This window comes from Protopterus annectens, chromosome 1.part0, assembly GCF_019279795.1.
Source record: "Protopterus annectens isolate FY-2018-M chromosome 1.part0, PAN1.0, whole genome shotgun sequence".
In the NCBI taxonomy this organism is placed as follows: domain Eukaryota; kingdom Metazoa; phylum Chordata; order Ceratodontiformes; family Protopteridae; genus Protopterus; species Protopterus annectens.
This window is the reverse complement of record NC_056725.1, coordinates 1,663,236,436-1,663,260,934: the sequence shown is the minus strand read 5'-3', so window position 1 is coordinate 1,663,260,934 and position 24,499 is coordinate 1,663,236,436. Positions and strand designations below refer to the sequence as shown.

At 39.4% G+C, this 24,499-nt stretch overlaps 1 protein-coding gene across 2 annotated transcripts in view; it reads right to left on the bottom strand.

Moving 5' to 3' along the window:
* Window positions 1–24,499, bottom strand: part of SGSM3 (small G protein signaling modulator 3) — a 1,391,341-nt gene that overhangs the window by 48,057 nt on the left and 1,318,785 nt on the right. The window contains exon 22 of one of the 2 annotated variants that reach the window (XM_044068352.1): window positions 6,712–6,818. The exons of the other annotated variant lie outside the window; for it this stretch is intronic. Within the exon in view, the coding sequence (XP_043924287.1) occupies window positions 6,747–6,818 (72 nt within the window). The 3' untranslated portion in view covers window positions 6,712–6,746. The remainder of the gene's footprint in view (window positions 1–6,711; window positions 6,819–24,499) is intronic. 2 annotated transcript variants of the gene reach the window in all.

Sequence of the window (24,499 nt, the reverse complement as noted above, 5' to 3'; positions counted from 1 at the left end):
TTAATTGTTGACTTGACAGAAATGGTATTAAAAAACAACTACATCTTTTTTGAAGCAGAGTGCTTTAAGCAGACTACTGGTGTTGCCATGGGGGCAAAATGTGCCCCGTCTTACGACAATTTGGTGTTGGTTGATTGGGAGACTAATTGTGTGTTCACTTCGGAACACATGCAGAAAGTCGCTTTATATCTGCTGTATTTGGATGACATTCTAATTTTTTGGAAGCGGTCAGTGGAAGAAATCCAATAATTTATAAATTATTTGGGTACCACCACCCCTTTTTTGAAATTTACACACAAGATACATGTTGATCAATGTGACTTTTTAGACATCTTATTACTTAAGGACAAGGTAAATGGTGGATTAAAATCTAACATATATCGTAAAAAAACTTTTTCAAATTCATTTTTACACTTTCAGAGTTGCCATCTGTTTTTTCAAAAGAAAAATATAATGAAGGGACAAACGGTGGGGTTGTCAAGACTTATCAGTGATGGCAACCTTTATGAATTTGAAGTCTCTAAATTAATAGATATGTTGATTGAGAGAGGGTATCCCTATGAAATATTATCCAACATCAAGTTAGAGGTGTTGGAGAAAAGAAACACGATTTACAAACCAATTGTAAAAGGTGGCTTGGTAAAGGAAACATCAAATAATGTCATTTTGTTAGCAACACCTATGAGAGTTTTGAATTTAACAACACGAGGCATGCGATGGTTTTACCGTACAATGAGGTTAGTGGGGGCATTAAGAACATTGTTTACGACACCTGGCGAAGTGTCCTCACTAACGACATTACATCCATGGTAGGGACTACACCAGTCTTTTCCTATAGCAGAGGTAAAAATTTAAAGGAATTAATGGAGACTGTTGTCAACCAAGGACTTATACAAGAATTCTAGGATGAGTAAATGTAGGTCTTGTAGTATTTGTAAATATATTAACAACGGGCCATATGTTGCAGTACACAACTTTAGCAAAACCATTAGATATCCAGGTTTTTGCAAATGCAACACCAAAATGGTGATATATCTTGCTACATGTCTTAGTTGTCCTACTTTTTATGTAGGTAGGACCATTAGAAAATTAAGACTTAGGATATTAGAACATATAAGGGACATAAGAAATAAAAAAAACTACTAATGCCCTTTTTACGCATAGTCAATGTTGTACTAATTTTAAAAAGTTTTTATTTTTTGTTATTGATAGGATTACTTACAATGAGAAAGGTGGGGATGCTAAGACATTATTGGAAGTCATGGCAACCTAGACTTGATGCATCTAGGTCCCCAGGCATAAATGAACATATATCACTTTCTAGTATTTTGAAGTATAGGTCTTATTGTATATAAACATCAATACTTTGTTTTTTGAACCATTTGTTAGCTGAACCATACAATTCATAATGTATATATACACATACATATATATAGGTAAAAACATTTTTTATGGTTTTTAACAGGATTTTAACACAATCGACTAGCAACAATACTTTTTGCAATTAAGGCTATTTTATAAGCAAGTTATTTAAAACTAAGGTTGCTTAAGTCCATTTTCAAAACAGTAAGGTATTGCATTACAAACAATTGAAGGGACAGAGAAATGTGTGTATATATATATATATATATATATATATATACACACATATATATATATATATATATATATATATATATATATACATATTTATATGGTTAGTGCATTATCTACTTATTTCATTAACTTCTGTTTTTTGTTTATTATTGTGTGTTTTTTCTATAAATTGTTTTGTATTTATAAACTTAATAATCAACTTTTTAATTTTTACATTAATATTAATTAGTTTAGTCTGTCTGATTGGTTTTAGTCTAGGGGGTGTGTATATGAGTTATTATATAAGAGTTTGAACTGTTCTTTTGCATTTCTTACTCTGAGGATGCCCAATGAGTTGGATGGGTGAAAGCGCTTAGACTTTTTGTTTGCTGTTCCGTTGGTTTACCAATAAAAGCACTTGTGTGTTGTCGTACCTGTTTTTTTTTTTTTTTTTTTTTTTACAAATGAAGGTATCCATGAACCGCTAAGAGTTTAGGGGGTTATATACTTGCGAACTATTGAGACTGATGGATTAGTGAAAGAAAACATTTTTTTTGGATTGGCAAATTTTTAATACTCAACATTTTTTCTTTAAAATGATCTAGAATTAGTTTATTCTGTAAGATATTAATGCTGAATACTTAAAATATTCAAGATTACAAAAAAACCCCCACAAACAAAACTGTCTCTGACTTGAGAGGTCTAAAATGTGCCACAGTGAATATTTGTTAGAGGAGGACACTTAGTTAAGTAAAGTACCTCTGCTTAATAATAAGGATACAGAAAGACTGGGGATTATTTGGTCTCCAAAATGCCCATATGAAAGCAGTTTTTTATGGACATTTTGCAGACCAAATAGTCTGATTTTGTGAGATATGGATTCAGCACTTCATTTAATAATATAAATGTAAATAATGCTAAACAATCAGAATAATTTACTTGCTTTTATCAGTTATGTGCAGACTGTACAGTGTTTTTGCAATTACTTTTATTAAACTAAATACTGCTTGCCTACTACCTTTTCAAGTACCTTGCTTCAACACACACACACACACACACACACACACACACACACACACACACACACACACACGCGAGCGAGTATGCCTTTTTGAGAGATCTATTACATTTTTTAATCTCATACCAGTTACGCAAAAAATAAGTCCATAAACTCTTGACTCCTTATCAAAATGTGGCTCGTTATGTGACAGATGATTTTTTTGGACTCCAACAGTGATTGTAGAATGAAGCCGCGGTGGTGCAGCAGTAGCGTTGTTGCCTCAAAGCAAGAGGTTCTCCCACTCAATTCTCGGCTGGAGCGCCTTCTGTGTGGAGTCTGCATGTCCTCCCTGTGGTCGAGTGTCGTTCGAAAGACATGCGTAGAATGGGCGTGCCTTCGTTGAAGGTTGGGTGTCGAGCTGGCACCTCAGCACCATAAAAATCTACTGCCAATCATTAGCGGACCGGCGTTGCACTGTGGCGACCCCTAAAAGCCGAAAGAAGAAGAAGAACAGTGATTGAAGAATACTCAAATATTTACAGGTTTCTGAAAAAGCACCTTATGGGCATTGTTCTAACACAGTCCACCTCTCTACCTTAGGGAACATCTGAAGGGTATCCGTTACTAACCACCGCAAAGACACACACATGCATACAACTGTTCAAAGATAAAAGACAAATGTCTGTTTAGACTATCAAAATAGTGTAACCAACATCCTAAAACTGCTTAGTACAATTTATCCTAACCAACTTAATTTAATCTGCTAGTTTATACCCAACCACAGCTTATTCTGTCAGGTCAATCTATTTTGTCCTCATAACCTGCTGTAAAAAGAAAAACATTTTATTGAATGCAGACTAAAATGTGTACCCCCAGTGAGCTCTCCTACTTCCTCTATCTTTCATTTTTAGGTCTATTCCCTCAAAGATGACCTTTAAAAATGTATTTACACAAATCACATACCGTCCACCCTTCAATCACTGCATCCTTAGGTAATGCTATCTCCCTTCATATGATTTTCCTTCTATACCATTTACTATCCCAATAGCCTTCTTATACCATCTCTTATAACATGTGAACAGTACACAGTAGTCTGTCCAAGGTCTTACCACTAAAATACACAATAAGCAACTGAGCAACATCTTTCTTACATGAATCAGTGCTCCTCCAGATACAGCCCATCACTTACAGTCACAACCACTTCTTTTTACTCTGGTCATGACTACTAATTCCAGCTGTTAATACTTAAATTCTAAATCCTTTCTTGTTCTAATGTTCTAAGTTGCACATCACCAAAAACTATAAACAACCTGAACTGTAACTGAAATTTGAATTTGAGCAGGTACCCATCTCTCCATATTGCTAACCTTTTTAACTCTAAATCCAAACATTTTCCATCATTACCTACTGTTGTTGCTATCTTACTGTCATTTGCAGTCATTTTATGTTGCTCTTATCAGAAATCAATACACTTTGCCAAATAAATAATGGTCCAGAACTGATTCTTGAGACCCTCCACAATGTTCAGCAAAACAGCCCTCTCACCAGTATTTTCTGAGTTTCATCTTTTACCCAGCTCTCGAGTCTGGCAGACCACTTCTTCACCTACCCCTCTCAGTCTGCCCATTAAATCTCCTATGTGGAACTAAATTAACTGCCTTAACTGAACCTTAATTCCGCACTTACCAATCATAAAACCGTATTAGTTTTAAGTGACAAGACCACTCATATTTCTTCAAGGACTTCCTCCATATTTCTAAATACCTCTTAATGAACTGGTGTATTGTTACGCAGATTACTTTTTAATCCTCACTTACAGAGCAGCAGAACACTAGTACTCAATGTTTCTGGGTATTACTCGCACAGTGAAAGGGAATTGAAATCCTACTACAAACTCTATAAAATAACTTAATTCTATGATGGGATCAGTAATTCCTCTTGGCTATATTTTCAAACATTTGGTGGCAACCCATCAGGTCCTTCAGCTTCATTTTCAAACAAAGAATGACACAAATAAAATACATAAACTAAAAGTTCAATGGTGTCTGATCTTTTTAGCTTTTTTTAAGAGTTTCAAGACGTTATTAACTTTGCCACATACTGATTTCTCACAAATATAACTGACACGCTGTAGTTATTTAAGGATTTAATTTCACAGTATCACATGACTGTTCAATAGCCACTTAATCATAGGGATAGTAGTAGTCTTTTAGTAAGGAAAAAGAGACGGAGAAAGGCATGGCTCCAAACCTTGAAACTCTGAATCAAACAAGGTCACTAAGGAAACAAACTTTTATGCAACATTTGTATTAAAAAAAAAAACTGAAAAGAAATTGACATCTATGGTAATGTAAAAACTGAGGAGTGGAGAGGGAGCAGAACCCTTGCATGTCCGAATAAAGAAATTCATATAATATCTATTCAGCTGTACTGACCAGCTGTATGACAGCCATTTCACAGCAGCTGAAGAGACATTTATCTGAACCTACTCCTCAAAATGTTTGGAGATTATCATAAACAAGGAAGTGCAAATGGTCTTCCACAGCAAGAGATGGGGTGAGGTGTGTTGGTAAACCAAAAAGTGAATACATGTTTTTACTTTTGTGAGATTACGGAAATGTCCTCTCAGACATTGTGCTTTGCTGAAACAATCACAGTTTGTGTTCTATGAACCTATATCCAGTTCAAACAGCCATGCAGCCCAATCTTTGTCCTTTACCGTATGTGTGTGTGTGTGTAAATGTAGTTAGCCTAAATGGTGTAACTGCATGAATAAGTGCTTCTGTATTTCTCATCAGATGCTCAAGGTAATGAATACTGCTCATAATTAAAACTTCTCCTCTGACATGATAGAACACTGTTGCAAAATGCATGTGCTCTGAAATATGGTTTGGTAAATTTCTTGTAATTTTTTTTTTAATCAAAACTGTATTTCCCTAACAGTGTCTATAATTCTTCTCTTCCTACATTTGTAGCTTTCTGCCCACACAGTCCAGTGTCAACTACTGGAAAAAAAAAACAGTATTCAGAAATGACTTGGCATTTCTAGAAAAAGAGACACAATTTGAAAAAAGGCACAGACAGGGAGTAGAAAAAACTAGCTAAAATATTATTCTTATAAAAATTAGCTAGAGTACATGGGAAAATAAGATGTCAATAAATGGGAATTACTGTAAAGATCAATCCCTTGTGCCATAGAGCAGTAAGGCAGTGTCACATTAATGGGCAGCTGCAAAAAACAAAAATGCAGAAATGTATGTTGCACAATTTTAAGCTCCTTGACATTAAGCCCACAGAACTTTGTTAGTACTTTTACAATCGCCTCAGGGCAAGCAGACAAGATGCCACACCAAGGACCAAGAAAACCTGTGTGAGGTATATTATTACCACATAATGGCAGTACTTGACAGAAAAAAATACAAGTGTAAAACTGCTTCCCAGAAATCAAAATTTAACTACAAAATAAGCATAAACTTCTTTCCATAAACAGTCAAGTTCTGCATTGTGGTCTAGTAGAGATAAATAAGTCACATACATAAAATGTGACCATAAAATTGCCAAATGGGAACATATGCATGGCACAAATATGCTGAAGGTCAAAAGAAATAAAACGTCAGACGACAACGTTGATATCAGCTTGTGCATACAGTTTACTTATGCACATTTTCTAATAAGAAAACATTTAAACTACTTGCAACTTTGAGATCATTATGGCACAGAGTTGCCTGACATTTCACATGATGCAGCTTCATAGGCACTTCTTTGAGGCTCCACTGCTAAGGTGGGTCAACACTGTAACCAACGTCATGTCAAGTGGTCTGGTGTGAAGGGCACCATAAAATTAATGAACACAGGCAGGTAAAAAAAAAAGCTTTTGTGAATAGCTTAAGTACTGAGAAATAATCCCCCTTTCAAAACAGATGAGGAAACAATGACAAAAATGTTTCTTAGCCTCCTTTCACATTTAATGGTATGTCCAACATACAGTACAGTGAAAACAAATGCAGTTAACTGGGTGGTCATTTCTTTAACTTAAACTAGAAAGTTTTTTTCACAGTGACCAGAAAATTATTCAGAGCTTCAAGGATTGAAGGCAAAATGGAGAATCTAAGTAGCCATTGTGGTACTATGGTTACCATTCTGAATCAGTCCACAGTAATGCTGGGAGAGGCTACAGTTCCCAACTGAACAGGTGATGCTTAACCAGCATGTCAACCACTCCTGGCTTCATATCAGCTGCATTCTGACCTCAGGGAAAAAAGGAGAAAAAAACAGGGACACAAAAGATCAATATTGTTAGCTTAATACTATGTCATTGTCATTATCAATTAAAAAAAGAGAATGCTTCACCTGTGACAATTAAAAAAACATTTTTTATTTGACTTCCTTTAAAAAAGTAGAAAGGCCTTCCTTCCACCAGTCTTGGCAGAAACTCGTTCCCCCCAACCAGTTTGTTTGGCAATGTCTATACAGTACAGATGCCCTAGAAACAGTTTACTGTGGCACACTGTCGGCTTTAGGCAGCATCTCTCCAAGCTGTGTTCTGGGACCCAAAGCAATCAACGCCACAAGGACTGTGTTTGGGACCAGGAAACGCATATTAACATTTTTGTGCACCACCATCACCTACAAACACTATAATATGGAAAATACAGCAATGGTAATTCAAATAAAAACAAAAGCTCAGCCCAAGCTGTACAGTACAAGATTAAATCTATGCAACACTGCTTGAAAAGATAATTGGTAGCCTACTACAATTTATGTAAAACTACAAAGATGATGACCAGTGATTGTTAAAACAAAATAGCCTGGCCTATGGAATATTTACAACTTTTGTCTAAAATAAATCAAATCTCACATTTTTATGTAGCAAGCACCTACCTAGTGTGGTTCACCTAAATCATTCTATACATATAGTTAAAGCTCCATCTGTTTTACATACTAACCAAATACTTTATAAGTTTACGTATCTCACTTTTTGTTACAGCTAAATCTATACACAGTTCTGCTTGTATTGCATTCTTATTTTCTACTATAAATATTTATAACCAATGGAATAGTTTGAGACAGAATACTTTTTCAGAAAAGAACACCAATTAAGAAAACAAAATAAGGAATACTGCATCAGCAGTAAAAGTACATCAGAGTGTGGTACAGTGAAACCAGAAAACTTGCACCTCAGTGGATGGATGAACAGTACATTAAGCACTTATCTTCTCATATTTTCGCCCTCCTTGGACGTAACAGTGAGATTTTGTTTGTTCTACTAAGCATATGGCCTGTTTTCAGAGATGGTATTCATACTAGGGGAAATTTGGCCAGAGCACCAAGGAAATTCCCCTATTTTTCCTACTTTTTCCTCTGCTTCTTTTCTACTTATAAACAAGGATGAAACTAAGATAATTAGTTGCGTATAGCTAGGGGTAAAAAAACATGGTGGAGTTCTTTATAAAAAAATAATACTAATGGGTGAATGAAGATGTTTTGGAAAAATTAAAGTACTGGTTGTGTCATAAAGGGTGGTGGTTAAAAGTGTTTAGAAAATGAGAAATTCTAATTATGCTTATATTGCAGAAATGTGTACACTGATGTGTTTTTATTCTAAATAAAAATTACTCTATAAAAATATTGTAAATACTATTTGATCGATGAAATACATTTTAAGGAAATCCTACTGTTTTAATAAGTGCTGTGGTATGATTTACATCTATCTGAAGCTGACCTTAAACTCAGGCAGATGGGACCTTAGTTTAACATCTCATCCAAAGGACTGCGTACTTATGGAATTGTAGGATCATGGGAATTACAAGGCAAATAAATCGTGACAGCATTTTCACTTTAATAATCACCCTCACAAGCCTCCTGCTTAAGAGTGTGAAGCAGCTCATGCCAGAGATGAACTTGTGGATATCCAGCTAAATATCAAGATTAATTCTGAAAGATGGCTAAGGTGCAACTCTGCGTAATACTCAACAGCAGTTTATCCAGAGATGATGGAGTAAAAAATCAGTCTCCCAAGTATATTTTGTTTTACAAGTTGGTGCAAAGTTAAGTCTTTAGATTTAGTGTTTGTGGAGTTGTTGATCTTGTAAAGGTATAAGAGTTACATATTTAAGACAACTGAATACCAGACACAGATCACTGTGCAAGAGTCTGTAAGACAGTGTATGGAGAGAGGGCTTTAAATGTCTGTCTTGGTAAGGGCATTTAGTCCAGTAATTATTTTAGTGGAGAGCTGCTGGGGACTTTCTAATTACCTGATATGTCTGCAGAGGTAAATACGAAAAGGGGGCACTGTGCATTAATAAGTCTAGTTAAAGCTCAGTATAGAGAGAAGACAACTTCTTTTCACTCTGGATGAGATGTTTTTAAATATCAAATGTGCCAAACAGAAGGATTTCCAGATCCCTGACGTAAAAATCTACAGTAGGATGCTGGCTGCTTTGAAGGTTGGAGGCAGGAGGTTATCTTTTTTTTTTTGTCATAAGTGACAGTGCTCTTACTAGATTAAGATGATATGATCCATCTTTGACAAAAAAAACAAACTGATGAGGAAATAGGTATATGAGACTTTTGATGTTGTAGTTTAGGAAATCAGATATAGTGCACTCCATAGCCTGACAGATTAAATTGGTAAGACTGAAAGGCTGATAGTTCCCTGGTTCTGTGATGAAGCCCCCTTATCGAAAGAAGTACCCAGAACACTCCATCAATAAGTTTAATAACAAAATCTAGAACAGTTGCAAAGCTTTTGAGCGAAGCTCTTTTTCAATGCATAAAAACACAAACTTCAAAATCTTAATAAATATACTCAACCAACCTATCAAAACACACAAAAAGTCTCATGAAATAAAATAATCACATGATATAAAATACTGAAATAAAACAGTAATCCAATCCATAGTTGCTCAAATCACATTCTAAAACATATAAATATATACTTATACACACACACACTACATATACAGCCCAAGTTATAAACAATCATGCCTACTTTTTAATACAAGTTTAATGCTATTCTGATAATTAAGACCAGGAATAATTTAGTTATCTATCTATCTATCTATATATATATATATATATATATATATATATATATATATATATTAGAATATGTTCTAATTTTTGTTATTAAACTTATTGATGGTGTGTTCCTGGTTCTTCTTTTGGTTACTTTGTACGGTTCTATGGAACACTTCAGCTTCTAGTCGTGGCTACTAGTTGTATTGTGAAGCCCCCTTATATGAGGGCATTACAAAACTGTCTTCCACACTTCAGGGACAACCCCCAGTAGAACAAACTTAAGTTGCATCAGTTCAGCAAGGGTTCTATAAGAGCATGTCTTCCACTGTTTTTTATGCAACCAATTAGATTAGTCTCACTGAAGTAATATGTTTGGTTTTTGTAAGCACAGCTAGGGCATGTTCCTTTCAGATCTTGGGAGGTGTCATGGATCTAGATATTTATGGAATTCTGATGACTGCTTCCTGTGTAAAGTTTGCACTAAACTTGTCAGAAAGTATATTACCTATGCCCTTTGTGTTAGAGTGGGTGATGCCATTTTTAATTTCTTCAAAGCGCTGCTAGGTATGGTTTCTTAAATCCCTGATGTAATTGAAGAAGGATTTATAATCATCCTTGACTTCAGATGCTAATTTCAATTCCATGTTTAGTTTTGTCCCCCCTGGATGGTAACTTTTAGTTTTCTGTTAATCATTTTGTGAGAGTCTTGAATGGGGGTGGATTTATATTTATTAAATAACTTCAGTTCTTCCCTTCTGTTATAGAGGTTATTTATAGCAGTGGACCATCATGATGATTTGTTTCTGAAATTTTCAGTATACATCTCTTGATCAGTGAATGCTTGATCTAAACACTTTTCCAGGTAGGAGTAGAACTCTGTGCGTAAACATCAACTAAGGCTATATGTGGGATAATGACATTATAGAAAATGTTGACAGTTCATCATAGAGTTGCTCTTTTAAAATCCTTAAATTCAGATTTGTTCACAGGGCTGGTGTTTGAGGCTTTAAGGGAGAAAGTTATGTGTCTATGATCAGATTAAATCAATTATGGTAATACTATAAGAGTAGTACAGGAGAAGGCTATTTTGGTAAGAATAAAGGCAAGAATGTTTCACCCTCTAGCACTCTGGTTTACTAGTCTAGGGAATTATAATTTATGATGTCTAGGAATCTTTTGACAAACCCAACCTTTGAGGTTCAGGAGCACTAAATTACCAATGCATAACAGAAATCCCTCATTGAAAAATGCATTAATCGTTGTGATATTTCAGAAAGTACATTCAGTAATTTTTTGTGGTCTGCTGGGGAGATGGAAGGCATTCTATACCAATCAATAAATCGATAATATATTTTGTTTAGGGTAAGCTGGAGTTTAATGGGTTTCATTCGTGGGTTTCTGGAAACCTGCCTTGAGGTGATACAGTTTATGACAAATACAGAAAAGCCCCCATTGCTTCCCTCTAGCAAGAGTGCATGGTAAGCATTAAATCCAAGTATGGAGGGAATGCTGTCTTTATAATAAAACCAGGTGTTAATTTTGGAAAAGATATAGATGTGTTGAAGTTTTAGAACAGCCTCAAGGTCTGGTAAAGTTGTTCAGACTTCTGGAACTGAGAACAGCTATCTTAACATAGTCTAAATTTGAGTTTGCTATAGTTTTATCAACTATGTTAGGAACTTGGGATATGCAGTAGTTGAAGTCTGCTTAAAAAGGCATTGTGGGGGTAACCATGTCTTTGTCTAGTAGGTGGAAGCCATGGAACAAGAGGTGCAGACCATCCTCAGCAAAGCAACTTGATCAGTCTACCATCTCAACCCAATCTGACCCACAAATGGATCACCCTGGAATGGCATCAACTACTTAGCCAATTATCTTTTCTTTGTAGTCAGGCATCATTACAGGTGAAGGCAGGATTCCACTCAGCATCAGGGTCTTACATGCATTTGGCATATGCATAAGGAAACAACACGTCTTTTTGCATACTTCTTATGGTACAGCACCTCAAGTCATTCAGATGCAAACACACCACCAGGAAATCATAAGTATACTTGCCAAAACTGAAAGACTGAAAATCATCCTGTAATGTTGCAGATCTTGGCAGTGAAGAGACAACTGTCACCCTGTCTGTGACCAGCCTCATGGGCACTGTGTCCTCGTGCCTAACATTAGACTCACGAAAATACAGTTGCACAAAATCTTACCATAATAGTAGATTTCCTTCTTTTCACTGTTGCAGTATTCATCACCTCTGGAATCTCCTGCCAAGGATAGCTCAATGTCTGGCCAGTATACCAAACCTTTTATTATCTACAGAGTCTCATACATCAGACGTATGCACCTTGTACAAGAGCAGGCCATAAAGGTGATGTATGTATGCTCCTAACTCACAACTGAAGTGGCCCAGAAGAACTAGGGCACTTGGTGAAAAAGAGTACATGTACATCCAGAAAAAGGAAAGAATGGAGAGAAGGAGAGGAACCTCTTGGCCAGTACAAAAATATTGCCCATGCAAAAGGGAGTAGTAGGGGGGAGTGAATACTGCAACAGTGAAAAGGCCATCTACTGTTATGGTAAGATTTTTCACAACTGTACTGTGGACTTCCATATCACTGTTGCAGTATTTATCACCTCTGGGAAAGTACAAAGGCTACAGTGAAGGCAGGGAGGAGGAAGGCAAGGAAGAGCCCTCCACAAATCCATGCAAGATAGCCGTGGCAAAACCTGCCCTGGAAATGACATCCAATTTGTAATGTTTTGTAAATGTGTGAACTGAAAACCAAGTAGCCGCTTCAAGGATGGAGTTGGTGTCCAAACCTTTGAAGAAAGCCCTGAGAAAGTCACTGCTCTAGTCGAATGAGCCCTCACAGAAGCAGAATGCTTACCATGAAATGAATAAAAAAAATAAATGGTCTCAGAAATCCAGGAAGAGATGGCTCGCTACCAAACTGCCAAACCCAATGTCCTGGTATGAAAAGAAATGAAAAGCATTTCTTTTGTCTAAATAACATCTGAGCTGTCTATGCAAATCCATTGTACGAAGAACCTTCTTACTAGCAGATTGTGGAGAAGGGAACAAAGAAGGAAGCTGGACAGACTGATTAAGGGACAGCTCATTAACCACCTTGGTCATAAAATAAGGATTCATATGGAGAAGCACCTTGTTTCTATGAAAAAACAAAAAAGGAGGGGCTGTCATCAAGTCTTGTAGTTCAAATATCCTTCTAGTAGAGGTTAAAGCAACCAATGAAACAGTCTTCCAGTGCAATGTTGCAAAGAAGAAGAATCGGCAGGATGAAAAGGAGCCTCAATCAGCTTTTTGACAAAACGAAGATCCCAAGAAGGAGGAATGGGCTTTCTTGGACTGTCTAATATGAAGGATGCCCTTAAGAAACTGCTTGACCTTAAACCTAGAAACCAAAGGAGGAGTCAGTGGAAGACAGGCTGAAATGGCCGTCAACAGGGCTTTCAATGAAGAATATGCTAAGCCAGCATGGATTAGTTCACACCTGTAAGAAAGAACCAAAGGGATCTCCACTGAAAAGGGGTCCTGGTGATGTTTAAGACACTGACCAAAAAATCTCTTCTATTTGGACATATCTGATTTTTTGGTATTTGGTTTCCTGGCCTCCTGAAGGATCCTAGGCACAACCTCACAAAACAGGTATCAGAAAGGAATCAAAACTCTATCACCCAAAGTGTCAGTTGAAGAGTGGACAGATGAGGGTGAAATGGTTCCTTTGGTTGTGTGAGAAGCTCCATGCAACAAAGTAACTTGTGATGACTGCTCCTGGATAAATGGAATAGGAGGGGAAAACCAGTGTTGTCTGGGCAAAAAGGGAGTCACCAACAAGATTTTTGGAGAGTCCTCCTTGATTTTTTGAAGGACCCTTGGAAGAAGAGGAAGGGAAGGAAAGGCACACGGGAATATTCCCTTTCAAGAAAAAAACATGGAGTTCACTTTCCAAGCCAGAGAGCTTGGGAATCTGGAAAAGAACTAAGGGAGTTGCCTGTTCAGAGGGGAGGCAAAGACATCAACTTGAGGAATACCCCACTGATGAACTATGTCCTGAAACACATCCTGTGAAGCATTCATTTGTGAGGGTGTGTCCTGGACCTGCTGAGAAAATCTGCAAAAAGATTGTGCTCTGAAGGTATACAAACTGCCTGTAGGGTGATCTGCAGATTGATGTCTATTGCCCATGCATGAAGGGCTAACCTGCAAAGAAAGTAAGACCTCATGCTCCCTTGTTTATTAAGACCTCATGCTCCCTTGTTTATTATGTACCACATGATTGTGATGCTGTCTGTATAAACCTGCAAGGGACCCAGGATCCAGAATGCATGGAAAACCTGAAGGGGACCAAATGCCCTGCACCTTCAGGGTGCCTGAAGCGGCCCCCCCACCTCAGCTCTGATGCATCTGCGAAGAGTTTCTGAGATGGATGAGGAAGGTGGAAAGGAACAGCTGGATTGAGAGATAGATGCTGAATCCACCAGTGAAATTCCAGTTTCAGACAAGGCAGTAGAGGCACAAGATGGTCCAGTGGGTGGAGGTGTTAAAGCCACACTGATTTTAAGTAACACTGAGACTTCCTCATATGAAGCCTGGCCCATAGAAGTATGAGAATAGTGCAGACCATGAACCCCAGAGCTCTGAGGAACTCCAGGACTGGAAGAGATGACAGGGGAAGCAGAGAAAGAAAATAAGTTGTGGGGGACAAAACCTTGGAGGCAGAAAGAGATGCCCAGCATTGGAAGAGTCTGGAACTTACAGCCTAGGAAAATGTGTTCCTGAGATGAAGTCAACTTCTGAAGGTTGGCAGTGAACCCAGACTGTGCAAAAGAAGTTGGCCGAAATGAAGATCCTGCACCACCTTGGAATGGGTTGAAGCCTGCAGCAAGAAGTCATCCAGATAAGGAAATATCTGAATGCCTGAAGCCTGCAAAAGGCAACTACATTGGCTAGAAATCTGGTGAACACCCTTGGAGCTGTGGAAAGTCCAAAGGACAAAGCAGAGAACTGAAAATGAGAGGACAAAACACAAGTATCTCCTGAATACAGGGTGGATGGGAATCTGAAGGTAAGCATCTTTCAGATCCAAGGAAACCAGAAAGACTTGGGGGAGCAACAGAGGAAACAGAGTCTGAAGAGGCAGCATTCAAAAGATAAGGAGTATGAGAAAGAAGTTCAGGAAGAAAAGATTTAGGACAGGTCTCCAAAATCTCTTTTTCCTGGGGACTAGAAGCACCTTGGAATAAAACCCCAAACCCCTCTCTGTGGAATCAGCTGAATGGTACCGTGGTCCATCAGACCCTGCAATACCCCTGGAAAGTGAGGAGGATGTTCTGTTGGGGGTTGAGGAATGCAGGAAAAGAAGGGAAGGGCCTTCCAGGTCATAAAGTAACCCTGCCAAATGAAGGTGATCAGCTGCCAAACTGAGAAAGAGAAAGCCGAAGGGACAAGGGAATCTGTCTGAGTGGAACAGAAGGCAGTCAAGTCAGATGGCTTTAGATTTGTCAGGAAAGGGATTGTTTCTGGGGCCTGGGAGTCTGAGTAGGCCTGCCAGAGAAAACCCACATAGCAGACTTCCTAACTTTGGAAGACTATCTAGGTAGCCTACTCAAAAAAGTAGTTTTACTAGGGTAGTTCCTCTGAAACTTGGGAATAGGGGAGACAAAGATCTGCTTCAAATCTTTCATGACCTTACCTTGATCCTGTAAGGTCCTGAAAAGGTCAGTCACAGCAGTACTAAACAAATCTTGGTTATTCAAGGGACAGTCAAGAAGTTTTGCTTTGATATTATGTGGCAAAGCCTGAAGGCGAAAGCAAAGACAGGAGTCACAACTCATCACACAGCCAGAGGCAGCAGCCCTAAATGATGCATCTGATGCAGCATAACTGCATTTGATAGAGTGACGGGCAACTTGAGCAATGTAACAGAGCACACAGAGAGCCAAAGATTTACCCTCAGAGTCAGGCATATCAGAAAGAAACGAGTTTCCAACATAGGAAAGAAGAAGCAGTATGTACCTTGTCATACGGGTCTGGTAATTGACGGCCCTGAAGGCTAAGGTAGCAGAGGTGTACATCTTTTTTTTTACCAATCCTCTCCATTCCTCTACTGTCCTTATCCAAAGAAAGGAGCTTGGAAGAAGGCAACAGCACAGAAGGCTTATCAGTTGAAACAGAAATCACTGTAGGATCAGAGGAAAGGCATTTATAAAGAAACTTGCAGGCATCTGGCACTTTATATAACCTACCAGGTTTCTTCGAAGCTGGAGGCTGAGAATCTGGTGTCAGGAAAAACTCAGAAAATGCATCTAATAGAACAGCCAACAAAGGAGGGACAACTGAAGGTTTAGGACAGTCCACTTGTAACAAGTAATACCACCTCTTCTGGACATGTGAAACTTGGAAGCAATCCCATTTGAAATGCTCCTTCATGTGCAAAACACTGCATTACCAAATGAAAGCTCCTCCAAAGAAGAATCAGGACTGACAGATTCCTTGTCCTCAGACCCATAATCTAAAAGTGATGGTAACTGGGAGGAAGAGGCCAAGGACTTGGCCTCAGACTCAGAATCTCAGTCCAAAGGCTGTAAGTCCCTAGCCCACTTAGGGGTAGATGGGCAATGAGGAGGAGGAGCAGGAAGTGAAATCCCCTGAGAAGGCTTCAACTCAATTAAGGCATTGAACAAGCCTTGAGTAAAGTCCTTGATTCCTTTAGTGGATCCCTTGGAGTAGGCATCACATGCTTAAGTTTTTTGCTTTTTCTTCACAAGGACATCCACTCTAACAAAAAGAAGTTGTTCAGAACCCTGCCTAGATTCAAAGTATATGGCACCTCTTTCTGTACAAGGATTTGAGGAATCTCCTTAAACCCCTTCTGAAGTGATCAGCCCTGGTTCCCCCCCTCAATGAATGCAGAAGACATCTGCAAGGCCTAGGAGGACGTGCAATAAGCAGTTCCATATCTGCCTCTTGAGGCAGAGAAATCTGAAGATAATGCCAGGCTGTCATTTGGATTCTAACTCACCTCAAGAGAGACATTTGATGGAGGCTGGACAGCACCACACTCAGGCCTAGACTTCTTGACCTTCTTCTTAAGCTGCAGCTGCACCTTGGGGGAAGCAAACTCTACCATCTAGGTTCAGTAAAATCAGCACAGAGAAAGACAGCCAGACTAACATACGACAATGGCATTCAGACTGGCGGCAAGGAAGTTCAGAGTTGGGAGCATACATACATCACCTTTATGCCGTACTGTTGTGCAGGGAGCACACCCCTGATGTATGACGCTCTCAATGTAATAAAGGCGTTGCAATACTGACTAGACATTGGGCTATTTTTGGCAGGAGATCCCAGAGGTGACGGATACTGCAACAGTGATATGGAAAGACATTTACCAATAAATTTTTATTTGTACAAGGCAACAGCCCGGTGACTCTATTGTGTGTAGTATTTATAGACTTCTGTTGAGGCTTTACCATCCTGGTTCTGGAAGGATAGGTTAATTACTTTTTGACAACTCCAGCATATGTTGGGTTTGGTATGTTTTTGCATAACTGTGCAGAATAATGTGCGACACTCACTGACCATAGTTTTTGATGAGAGAATGACATTCATGCTGTAGGTTCACAGGTTACTACTAGGCTAAATGCCCTTGTGGGACATTTTAAGCCAAGCCAATTACCCCCATGTGAGAATCAAACCCTGCACCTTGTGTCTATAAGGTAAACAACTTAACCATTAGGCCACCCTTAACCATTAGATGCAGATACTTACACTTCTCAAAACTGTAGCATGTGTGTTAGGTTAAATAACTTATTGTCTGTGAGCATTTGGCAGTTCCTACACTGCCTGAAAACATCAAGTGATATGAAGCGTACAAAAGAAAGGACACAAGTCTGACGATCTGCAAGGTGGTTAGTTAATTACTAGTAGGAGGAGAGAACTTTAACGTGACAGGTCACAATGGTACTAGCAGTTAGATAAAGCAACAAGAAGGGCTTGTTTAAGCAAGATGTCTAGTAAGACCAAATGAAACAAGTATGAGAAGCAGTTAGCTAAAGCATCAAGTGGGAATAGTTAACTCAACAAATTTGGTAAGACTAACAAATAGGAGATAATAATGCAGCTGATACAGTAGCTATTACAGTTAGTGACACTGTTAAGGATAAGCAGCACTTTAAAATGTGTTCAACTTTCAGCAACACAGTTGCACAGAAAAGCTCAACAAGGAAATAACAGCAGTTCCACTTCAAAGATGCTCATCTACAGCAATGAATTACTACTGCACAGCCAATGACCAGCTCATAACAACTGCAAGCAAACACGATCAGCTTACAGCTAAACACCAGTGATAAAATACTGAAAAAGCACACATGCCAGAAGATACATACCTAATCAGGTGATGCACTCCATCCAAGGGAAATTACTGAAAAGTGATAAGCTGCTACTGTGCAGCATCAACTGCTGTGGGGATGCACGGAGCACAGCACTGTTCAATGGCATGCAAATCATAGCAATACATTTACTTATTTACATTTGTTTACCAGGAAATTCCAAGTGGACACAGATCATTTTTCAGCAGAGGCCCGGGGAGAAAAGCTCCACAGAACAGTAAATGAGCAGCAGAGTACATGAAGAACAACTGAATACACACACAATAGCAAATAATACACACTGCAGCAAACATTAGATATACATACAATATGAAACATAGTATTGAACAGATATACCAATATCTAGGTAGAGAATACACAATACTGCACTAAATACAACCAGCCAGTTAGAATGCAATTTATTAGGCTGCCAATAATTAGAATGCAAAAAACAGCAGCAGCAAATTGATTTCTCTTACAAGGTAAACACTAGTAATGTTCCAAGATGGCTCCCAAATAATGGTAAACTAAGCTGTCTATAAATTAGCTAAATGCACTAAAATCAGTACAACTGTACTCGTATATTAAATGACAACTTTGGGTAAATAAAAATTCTTCCATGGTGGTGCAGTAAATGAAAAATGGTGCCAAATATAGTAAAATAAATAAAATCAGGTTCCAGCCAAGGGTACACACAAGCCACTCAAAGCATTTCAGCCAATAGGAGAGCAATGGTGTGGGAAAGTGGGAAACATATATATATATATATATATATATATATATATATATATCAAAGCAGAAGAAAACATAGGCAATTGGAGCTATTGCGCTAACTGGAACACTCAAAATTGCAGCAAATCACCTTTTCTCACAAGAACACTAGCAATGCTCCAAGATGGCCCTAAAACACTGACTGTTGTAGCCAAATTAACCAAATTCACTGAAAAGCAGCAAAAACTATAGTCTTATATGTTAAATTATAATTTTAGGTAAATAAAACACTTCTTTGGTGTCACAGGGATTGAGGAAAGGTGTCAAATCCAGTAAAATGAACAAATCAGGTTTCAGACAAAAGCTCAGATAAGCAGATATGAACATACCCACCAAAAGGAGGACAGTGGCGTGTGGCACAGAGCAATATGTCATAAAGCAAAACACAGTCAATTGGAATACTACTTGATATTTGAAAAGCAGAAAATTACCTTTTCTCATAAGAAAAGCAATATTCCAATATTACCCACAAACAGTAACAAAGTTGTTATCAAATTCGCAAAAAGCACTGAAAAATCATCTAAAACTGCAGTTTTTAAAGGATCATAGGTGATTGCTAGCCTACTGACTTGGATGACATTTTAAGCCTAGCCATTTTATCCCAATGTAATACCACACAAATGCTAGTTGATACCCAAGACTGCCTGTAGTGATATCTGCCCAAGTCCAGGAGGATTGTGGGTGCTATCCCCAGCAAGAATTTACAGTGCCCCATCCACTAATCCAGGTTCCTCTTGAACAGTGTCACAGAGGTGCTCTGTTTCACATGAATTGGTAGACTGTTACAAAGAGGCAGCAGTTGCTGGAAGATAAATCTCCCTCCAGCATGTCCTATTTAAGTCGCAGGCCATATTTAGATGCCTGGAATGGGTAGCCCTAGTCCCATTTGATTTACGGATATGCAGCAAGTTCCTTAGGTTTGCTCTGTAGGCCAGGCATAAGTCTAAATGCCAAAAAGTGCACAGTCATCCCCTTTGGAAAAAAACAAAGTACCCACAAACTATCACATAGGTGGTAGCCCCCTAAATACGGAAGACGTAACAAGGGATCTGGGGACCCAAGTAAATAGTAATCTCTCCTTTGATAATCACATTGCCAAAGTGGTTAGAAAATCCTTCTATGTGGCCCACCTAATCACAAAAGGGTTTGCATCCAGATCAAAAGAGGTCATTGTGCCCCTCTACGCATCACTCATCAGACCCATCATAGAGTACAACGCCCCATTTGGGATGTACCTTACAAGACACTTGCAACAGCTGAAAAGACCACAGAAGTACATCACCAAGAGGATCACTGGCCTCAAACAGATGCCCTATGCAACTCGACTGAAGAAACTCCAGCTGTACTCAGTTGCATACCGCCTACTCAGAGGTGATCTCTGCCTGACATACAAGGCTATGTCCAACCCAGAATTGATGGACATGCTCCATCTAAAGAAAACCATATCCCCTCGAGCCACATGCTCTAGGGATCTAAACTCACCACAACAATAAATAGGACCATGCTGGAGGGACAGATTCCTGTACCAGAGACTTCCCATGCTCTAGAACAAGATTCCAATCTACATTATGCAGAGCTCCTCACTAACACTCTTCAAGAGAAACCTTGACGAGTGGACGAGAAACAGAAACTTTACCCCGGGGATCACTTCAGTGGCTCTGCTGGACAGAGACACAGGGAACTAATCTAAGGGGGCGGCGAAAACCAACACATTCTGGCTAGGCTTATAAATGCCTTTGGGCAGATAGCCTAGTACCTACCTATGAACCTATAAGAAGTCGATACAATACGGAGCACAGTGACAGGGACTTTAGTCAGTCTGTGTATGGCACATGCTGGAGCCCCTTGATCTTCTTTGTTAGAAACCTGCAAGGTCTCTCCAATTGCTGCAGGTGCTTTGTATGGTACATGCTGAATGGGGCGTTATACTCAATTATGTGCCAAGTATAGAGGGGTTATAACCTCGTTTGCTCTCGAGGTGATGCCTTTACTAATCAAGTGTGCAACATAGAAAGCTTTCCTTACTACAGTAGACACATGGTGGTCAAAGTTAAGGTCGCAGTCAACTTGTGATCCCTGGTCCCTTATCACTTTGTGGGTACTTAGTGTACTGTTGTTGATTTGATAGTGTGAAGTGTCATTGTTTGTGGTGAAGGGAATGATGATGCATTTCTTTGCATTCAGTTTGAGACCTTCACTAATACACCAGTCACTGGTCTGTCCGAGACCCTCCTGGAGTATACTGACATCATTTGGGGATTCAGTGATTGCACCTAATTTGCAGTCGTCTGTAAACTTGATCAGCCACAGCCCCTTAGTATTGACATGAACATCTGAGAAGTATATACAAAACAGTAGGCGGCCAGCACTGACCCCTGTGGCACCCCGCTGGTAACAGGTCTGCTGTTTGATGTGGAGTTGCCCACTTTGATAGTGCATGTCGAATATGTGAGCCAGTTGGCAACCCATCTTACAAAGAAAGGGTTTACATTCAGTTTGCTAAATTTATTGGTAATGTCTGAATGTGGGATTGTGTTGAAAGCCTTTGCCAAGTCCAGGTATGCTTATGCACAACTATGCCCTCATCAATGACCCTGGTCACATTTTCAAAGAAATCCACCAGATTTAACAGGCAGGATCTGCCCTTGATGAAGCCAAATCGGGTAGGATCCAGGGTTTGGAGGTTACCTATGCCTTTATTTATGAGGTCCATAATGATATGTTCCTTGGCCTTACAGATGAGGTTGGTCAGGCTTATGGGTCTGAAATTCCCAGGTCTGTTGTTAGGCTACCTTTGTGGAGGGGAATAACTGTTGCTGTTCTCCATTTTGCAGGAACAAAGTCGGTGGTTAGGCTATGACTGAAAAGGGTACTTAGGGGTGATGCTAGTTCACGTTTTAGCTTCTTTAGAAGACAGTCTAGGATATCGTCTGGTCCTATAAAGGCTGTATTTTTGCATTGGACAAGGCTTTGAGGACCTGCTCTTCAGATATGTAGGATGGGGGATAGTTGGGGGAAGGATTGTGATACGTTAGAAGGGATAAGGGAGTGAAATTTTCACCAAACCTATCCCCTAGCAGGTTTGCTATCTCTGTGGGATCAGTGTGTATGATACCATTGGCCACTAGTTCTGCACATGCTTGGGTCCTATCTTTTAGGCTATGCGTGTAGCTGTAAAAGTCCTTATGCTTATCCGTTGCTAAGTTTCTTTCAAAGGAGCCCTTGGAGGATTTCACAAGTCTTATTTGCCTGTTGAGGCTGAGGAGGGTGCTTTTCCATTGTTGGGGCCCTGCCTCCATTTTCTTTGACAGATACTTTCTGCGTTTATTGTAAAGTTTGTTGATGTTGGATGTCCACCATGGCAGCTTGTTTTCACTTGGGGCTCTGGCTGTAATTCTTTCTGGTACAGCCGAGTTAATACACTTATGCAAGTGACTGCGCAGGGCTTTAGTGTAAGCTTCAGGGTAGTTACCACTTCCAGCTTGGGGTGCGGCTTGGAATGCATTTATATATTCACCTAGTAGGATATAGTTTGCCTTACTGTAGTTTAAGTCCAATTTCACCATTTGTGAGTTCTGGTGTTAGTGCCAGCTCTAAGGTGACTGATTTGTGGTCAGTTTTAACTAATGAGGGTCCGACAGATGCGACAGTGCATCTGTTTGACATGTTGGTGAGGACCAGATAGGAGACTCCATCATGAGGCACACTGATGTTCCTCTCACCAGGCAGAGTAAGGAGAAAGTTACGGTCAGTTGTTTATCAGAGGCTAGGATCTGCCACATAACGCATGCACTTGGGTCACTGGACCACAATTACCAATATGACTCAGTCATAGTCCATGTAGTAGTAAATGACCTGAGACGTACCTCCTTAAACTACATGGAAAGAGACATCATTGAGCTCTCAGAATATGTGCCTCAGGCTGGTATGAGCCTAGCAGTGAGCAGCATTTTACCTTCTGCAAGGATTATGCCACAATAGGAACAAAAGATGATTGACTTTAATAACTGGCTTAGTTTCTGGTGTCATTCTAAGGGGGTGCAATATCTGTCAGCTTGAAAGGAGACGGTCAACAGACCACGCTGCTTTACCAGGGATGGTCTGCACCTCTCCCTTCTAGGCTTTTGAATATTAGCTAAAACATTGTCTTCCTCCATAGTGCCTTTTTTTAGGCAATGTCAAACAAAGTACTTCTGACATAGCAAATCAAAACCAAGAAAATCTAAAGGTATTACTGCTTAGTTTTAGGAGTATAACAAAAAAAAAAAAAAAACTCCACTCCCTAGAAGCTCTCTTTACCCCTTTACCCTAGAGAATACTGACATCTGTGCAGTCACTGAGACATGGTTTAAAGCCACAGAGAGCACACCAACAGTGCAAGGATATAATGCCTTCCACACATTTAGGCCAGCTACCTCACAGGTAGGGTTTAAAAGGTGGACGTGTCTCTATTTACATCAAAAATAAATATACTTCAAGGCTGGTCAAACATGACAATGCACTTGAACTGCTCCATGTTCAAATCATCATAGGTAAAATCCAATACCACTTCCTTACCCATACCATGTCTTTGTCTTTTCGGCTTTTCCCGGCTAGGGGTCACCACAGCGGAACTCCGGTCCGATAATGATTGGCAGTAGGTTTTTATGGTGCCGAGTTGCCAGGCCAACACCCAACCTTCAGCGAAGGCACACCCATTTACGCATGTCTTTCGGAGGCCACTCGACCGCGGGGGGGGACATACAGACTCCACACAGAAGGCACTCCAGCCATGAATCGAACAGGAGAACCTCTTGCTGTGAGGCAACAACGCTACTGCTGTACCACCATGGCTTACGCCTTATCCAAACCATGTATTTAAACTTATTAGAAACACTAACCATCCAACCCAGTACCATATTCATGGGTGACTAATTACCCCACTATTAACTGGGAATCCTATACAACACCAAACGTACATGCACAGAGATTCCTGGATTTTGTAAAAACAAACTCCCTGGACCAGATAATCAAGACACCAACCAGGGATGCAACCATACTGGATCTGGTCTTCACTAATATGGGAGACTTCTGCACACCCCCTACTGTAATGCCTTCCCTGGTAAAGCCAGTCCACAAAATGGTCTCCTTTGAAGTAAAAATAAAATATGGACCTCAAGCTAAACCTTGAATATTCAGGAACTATTCCAAGGCTAACCTCCTGTTATTAAGTGAGAACCTGGCAAATTTTCAAGCTCCCATAAACGCTGAGAAGACTGCTGCTTATGCTGAACTGTTCACAGAAACCCTGTACAAGCATGTTAATAGCTGCACAGAAGCAGCTGCACCCACCAGGAAGAAGTACAGAACTAACTCAAAAAACAAGCCACCATGGTGGAATCACAACATCAATAGGCTGTATAACAGGAGGAAGAAAATCATGGATAAAATTAGGAGGTGCAGCACCCAGCAGGATAAAAGCACTCTCATCAAACTAAACAAACAACTCAGAGGACAAATAAAGTTTACCAAAGCCAAATTTGTTGCAAGTTTGGCCTCCCAGGCCAAGGACAACCACAAAGCATTCTTTAGCTATGTCCGCAACTTCAAAGGCAATACACAATTGTGTGCAGAGCTCATTGTAAATGGAGCCATCTATATTCAGCTAGAAGACATAGCAAACCTCTTGACTGATAAATTCATCTCCAACTTTACCCCTCTCTCCTCCTCAACCTTCCCTCAGGAAATATCAAATATAACTCC